Here is a 5,826-nt window from a genome sequence, read left to right on the forward strand (position 1 = left end):
AAAATATTTTTTTTATTCTTCTTTTACTTTTACTATTAAAAATTTTTCAAACACATTAAAAAATAAAAAAAACCCACATGAAAGAATATGAAATAAAATGAAATTAAAAGATAAAGAAGGTAAAAAAAATAGTTGAAAAATAAAATAAAGATAACCTTACATGTAAAAAAAGATGAAGAAAGATAAATAAAAATATAAGATGATGAATTAATTATTTAACACTCATTATATTATTATTAAACTCATCAAGATAATCACAAAAAATAAAAAAAAAATCATTAACTTAATTAAATCATCAATACTTACTAGATTCTTTAAATAATACTCTTAAAATATCTGCTAGCAAATACTTATAATTATTAGAAAATTATTTTTACTACAGAAGGTGAGAATAAGATACTCAGATTAGTTATGATGGCGAAGCCACCCTCTGAAAAAAAAAATGTACAAGTAAAATACTCATATTGAAATAATCTTCCTTCTTAACATTATTACAATTACAAGTTCCATTCTCCTTTTTAAGTTTTAATAAACAAACACACGTTTTTTTACTGTGTAGAGTTCAATTAACATGCAATCAGTAGCCATTATGAGCTGAGCTAGTATTCTAAAAATCTTTTTTTACCGGAAACAGGAGATTCGAACTGCAACTTCTTAAATGAATATGAAAGACTATGCTATTTAAACACAGAAGAAATATATTTTTATATAAATATATAACATATACATATATAGATTGCAGGTTGATCGGATAGTGTTGAGGCTCAACCCATACTCTACCCGACTCACACAAAAATCCTACCCTATCCATTGCAGATCGTATTGTCAACACTATTCTAACCAGGTTGAGTACCTGCAGTTTGGGTACAAAATTAAAATAAAATAAAACTTAGACATATTTTTTAAATTTTTGTCAAATTTTAGAAACAAAAAATATATTTTACTGTTTAACATATCTTTCTGCCACTAATATTTTGGTTTTTCAATGTAGTTAAGGACTAATTTTTTTGTAGATCTGTGCTCTATTTGAGAGAGTTTGCCGCTAACGAGAAAATGTGAATTTGAACTCTCAATACTAATTTAGATAAACCTGCAATATAAACCCAATATAAACCTTAGTTAGAAACTGGCCCAACATGGTGCTAACGAAAGCCCGCGTTTGTTTTTTTTAACAACCTCTCTTCTGACAAAAAACAATCTTACGTCTTGTAAAATTTGGTACTTCAAAATCAGATTTCTTTCAAGTTTCAAGACCCAAAAAAAAAAACCAGATTTATTTGGATGCGATTATATTTTTTTCTTTTTCTTTTTTCCCTTTCTACTTTTGCGGTGTTTTCTTTGAATTTTGAAAGATGAAGGACGAAACAGGTGATGGAGAGAACGATAAATTTCAGGATATTAAGCTTTGGGGAGTTTTTCTCTTCGGTTTGATTGGCGCCACCGCTTCAAGAATCGCAGTGAGTTTTCATTTCTCTCAAAAGTCATTTTAATTTGATTAAACCTTCGAATTTGTTTTACTAATCTGATTGAGACTTCGCACTTAGACCAACGTTGAATTTGTCATATACTGATATGGAACTTTAATCATTTAATTTTTATAAAGTAGAATTATGCTTTACATCATGTTCTAAGAATTTATGCTTGACATTTTGTGTTTTTGTGATTTTTCTTTGTGAAGATAATTCTTTTTTTAGGGTTAAAGTTTTCAGTTATATTGAATTCTGCCTCTGTCCACCGGCATTGGAATTGTATTAGCCATTTTTGATAGTCAATGTAAAACTTTGTCGAATCATCGAACTGCGGAATGCGTTTTTGTTTCAATTATATTGTAACTGCAATGCAGATATTTGCACAAATCATAGTGAAATTGATCTTCCATGCTGTACTCTTGAACTCTTTGCAGCTGTCCCGGTCGCAATCATCGTGGAAAGGAGGGAGTGGCAGTTCTTTCCGATCAGCATTTCAAGAGGAAGCATGGAAGAGGTACAACAAACGATTGCGAGAGGAGTACGAGGAGGAGATGGAGAGGGTGGTGAGTTGTGTGTGAGGTGTCATGTCATTCACTACAATACTTTGTTTTTATTATTGTTCATTACTTCATAATAAGAGTATATATCACATTCATGGAATTTGAGCTTGGGAGAGATTAAACATGTCTGTGATCTCTCAAAAGTGTGAATCTGAATCATAATATTTGAGAGAAAACAGATTTCATAGCAATTTTATTGTGGTAAGGCATAAAGAAATGTAACTTTTAGGGGGTTTCTTTGTCGGTTAATGTTAGGTGCCGGGGCTTGAGCCCAAATAATTTCCTTTTCTGCTGTTTTTAGGAACGAATAAAGCATATGCAGAGTGTGTTTAGCAGAGAAAGAAATAAGTATAAAAGAAGCTATGAGCAGTGGAGGGAAAATGGTCCTGGTGCATATCATCAACATTTCCAGAGAGATGATTGGTATTGGAAGGCAGACACATCCTTCAGAGACCAGAGGACTAATTATCGAGATACTCCGAGGGAGAGTGCATATTATTCATTATCACATCACTACTCAGTTCTGGGTCTTGACAGGTTTAGAACAACACCATATACAGATGCCGAGATCAAGGTAATTGTCTTCTCATAAGCTTTGCAAATATCTTAAAAGTTTGCTAATTATATGCTGCAAACTTGTCTTGATAAAAAGATTGATGTATCATTTATGAAGCTAGCGGTTTGTGTATTTCTTTTGTGATATATAGCACACGGATAGGATTGGCAATTTGTTCGATATTCTTTGATGGTTGGTTTGGTTAAGTGTCATTCTTGTTTCTTAAACAAGTTGTTTCGTCCCTGTAATGTGATTTAGCTTAAAGTAGCATTTAAGAGGGTGCAATGAGAAATACTGGAAAATAAAAGAATTTTTGTGATTGACAACCAATGAGGAAACTCTTAAAGGCATATGTGAAGTTCCTAAGGAAAGTGGAAAACCACGTCTTAAAATCTAGCTATTAAAAGGGAAAAACCACTCTCCTTAAATACAATATCAAGCATCCTATATTATACTCGATCCGAGACTTTGGACACCCCATAATACTCAAGTCCCTAACAGCATATTAGTAGATATTTATATAACAACCAATAGATTTGTTGCCAGGATATCCTTGGAATCCATATTATTCTGCATTGGTTTTCGACGTTCTTACTACTTGAACATAATTGCTGATTTCATTCTATAAATATTTATGCTATCTCTGTTGCATTGTAGGTAGCATTTAGGATGAAGGCGAAGCAGTATCACCCTGATCAAAACCAGGATAATAGAGGTAACTCTTGACTAATTATCACTAAACACTAATTTTAACCTTAAACCAGAGCATTACTACTTACAATATTATCATCATGGATGTGAAAATGAAACAGAAGCTGCTGAGGCTAAGTTCAAAGAAGTAATGTGTTCATATGAAGCCATTCAAAAAGAAAGGAAGAACCAGAATCTGTAAATGCCTAACTTTGACTGATTATCTGGGACTGGGAGGGATGTGAAGTATTCAAAATAATTTTCCAAAGTTCCTCCTAACTATAGAATTACCATTCAGCTAAAATATGATTCTGTTGAGAGTAAATTTTGGGCAATTATTACGTTACATATATGTATATTTATAGACAACGATGTTGTATTATAAGGCTGTTAACCTCGGAAGCATTGTATTTTTCTTTAGGAAACTCACAGAAAAGATATGTACATAAATAAACAGCATTCCAACTTTGAAGGAAACTAAACTAAGCCAAAAACGTGGGTCTTGAAAAATGTTGCAATTATCAATCTGAGAATTGTTTCTTATGTAGTAGACTAGTAGTAGTTTTTTTTTTCAATCACCATTGACTACATGTTATAGCTTTATAGGTGCCATGTTTGGTGTATTTGGTTAATCAATTGGATAAGATTATGAAAACATTCAAATGATAATATTTAATTCTCATTCTGCTCTTGATAGCCAATAGAATAGATGTGATAACTGATAAGATTAATATCAAGGTTGTGGTATAAGAATCATAAAAAATAACTAAAATTTTCTATCATTATGACATGATTTCCTATATTTTTCTAGAGTTCAATTTTGATGGATTAACCATGAAAAAAGAATAATTCCTGAATTCCTAACTACTTTGTAAAATGACCAAGTTGATCTACTCTCAGAAACGTGAATTCACGTTAGTTTAATAGTCACTAGTCGTGTTAACGTTGTTGATATGCGTTGTTAAGTGCCAAGTTAGCAGTCTATTAAACCACGTAGTTCAAGGTGAAGAGTCCAATTGCTAAAAAAAGGATGCAGTTTCAATGTTCCAATCTCTCTTCTTCAAATAAAGTAGCAGTGAAGAAGAAGAGGAGCATCAATGATCGTTCGCAAATTTCAGGTACTCCACAATGATTCCAACTGTCATATCGAATTTGACACCGACGATGGCTTCAAAATAATCTCTCTCCCAAAATGATCCCTAAACTCATTCTTTCTTTCTTGCTAACAATCACACAAATCTTTTCTTTCTTTCAATTCATGATTGCAGGTTTTTCAAGTTCAACTCCTCTCTCACTTTTGTTCCTCCCGACCAACAGAAGGTTCAATTTTCCACCTCTTATTTTAATTAAATTGTATTCATTCATATTCATGAAATTATGTGTTTGAATTAATTTCCTTTGAAATGCATAGATTTATGTTCCTGAAGATGATACCCCAGTCGCCACTGACTCCGATCTCCTCGCCATTTCCAACAAACTCCGACTAGTCTCCGTTGAAGACGAACCTCAGCCCCAACCAAACACTGAACAAATGATGAAAATAAAATTTGATGGTTAGGATTTTACAATTGAAAATGGACCAATTTGAGTTTTTTTAAATGAATTTTGGATACTAATTTGAGTTGAAGTCATTGTTTATCTATATTAACGTGCTGCTAGCACACATAAAAAATGTTAATACGATTGGCGAGTTTTGGACTAAGGTGAATTTACGTTTCTTGAGTGAGAGATCAATTTGATTATTTTACAAAGTGAGAGATTTAATTGATGCAAGTTAAAAATTTCAGAGATTATTTACGTCATTATCTCAAAAAAAAATATACCACCATTTAATTAGATTTGTGTATTTAAATAATTTTTTAAGGTAGCGTTTGAAAAAGAAATAGAGATCGAAGAATTGAGACTAAGAGGCAAAGACTGAAATAAATTTCAGTATTGTATTTGGTGTAAAGTAAGAGACAGCGATTGAAATAAGAATGAATTTCTAATTTAATTTGCACAAAGAATAAAGTTGGAATTAATTAATTGAAATAGGGGTATTTTAGGTATAAAATATTATTAAAATTTTAGTCTTTATCTTTAAAAATTTCAGTCTATTGTGTCCCCACTTTTTGAGTACTGAAATTTTAGTACCAGTCTTAGGCTAACAAATATGATAATGAGTTTCAGTATTTCAGTTTCTGTTTCAATATCTCAAAACAAACGCTACCTAAATGACATGTTTAAAAATAAATTATTTTTATTCATATGTTAATACACGATTAAATGATTGTAAATTTTTTTATAATGTTATTGCATGAAATTAAATCCTATTTTTTTATAGGCATTATATGAATAAGAAATATCCCTTAAGTACTATTGTTATATGAGCATTACAACCAATGGAAGATAGAAATCCCCTTTTATTGCATAGACTATTGTTAGATTAGTGGATGAGAAAGATATATTATTTAGTGGCATTTATTTAAAAGAAAATGAATTTATTTTCAAGAATCGTCCATGAAAATACATTATTTCAGTATTTATTTTAAATCCAAAATTTTATTTCTAG

The 5,826-nt window shown here is 31.0% G+C and overlaps 1 protein-coding gene across 3 annotated transcripts; it reads left to right on the forward strand.

Annotated features, from left to right (window-relative positions):
* On the forward strand, positions 1,251–4,902 carry LOC107605572. 3 transcript variants are annotated; one of them, XR_002349520.1, is made up of 7 exons: positions 1,261–1,457; positions 1,844–2,032; positions 2,331–2,603; positions 3,243–3,300; positions 4,242–4,393; positions 4,544–4,595; positions 4,687–4,902. XR_002349520.1 is itself a non-coding variant. In XM_016307483.2 (5 exons), exons 1-5 carry the CDS (start codon positions 1,353–1,355, stop codon positions 3,475–3,477), a joined length of 645 nt encoding a protein of 214 aa, XP_016162969.1. In that variant the 5' UTR covers positions 1,251–1,352; the 3' UTR covers positions 3,478–3,818. The 3 variants fall into 3 exon arrangements, 2 of the variants coding, with proteins under 2 accessions (XP_016162969.1, XP_020960942.1); XM_016307483.2 differs by lacking the exons at positions 4,242–4,393; positions 4,544–4,595; positions 4,687–4,902 and adding an exon at positions 3,398–3,818 and having other exon boundaries at positions 1,251–1,457; positions 1,904–2,032; XM_021105283.1 differs by lacking the exons at positions 4,242–4,393; positions 4,544–4,595; positions 4,687–4,902 and adding an exon at positions 3,398–3,818 and having other exon boundaries at positions 1,263–1,457.

This window comes from Arachis ipaensis, chromosome B06 (assembly GCF_000816755.2).
Source record: "Arachis ipaensis cultivar K30076 chromosome B06, Araip1.1, whole genome shotgun sequence".
Classification (NCBI taxonomy): Eukaryota; Viridiplantae; Streptophyta; class Magnoliopsida; order Fabales; family Fabaceae; genus Arachis; species Arachis ipaensis.

Bases quoted from the DNA above. Each gene is read 5' to 3' on its own strand.
- LOC107605572 (XM_021105283.1), top strand. From the start codon at position 1,353: ATGAAGGACGAAACAGGTGATGGAGAGAACGATAAATTTCAGGATATT. The intron at 2,033-2,330 runs GTGAGTTGTGTG...TGCTGTTTTTAG, and splicing joins AGGAGGAGATGGAGAGGGTG to GAACGAATAAAGCATATGCA. The intron at 2,604-3,242 runs GTAATTGTCTTC...GTTGCATTGTAG, and splicing joins ATACAGATGCCGAGATCAAG to GTAGCATTTAGGATGAAGGC.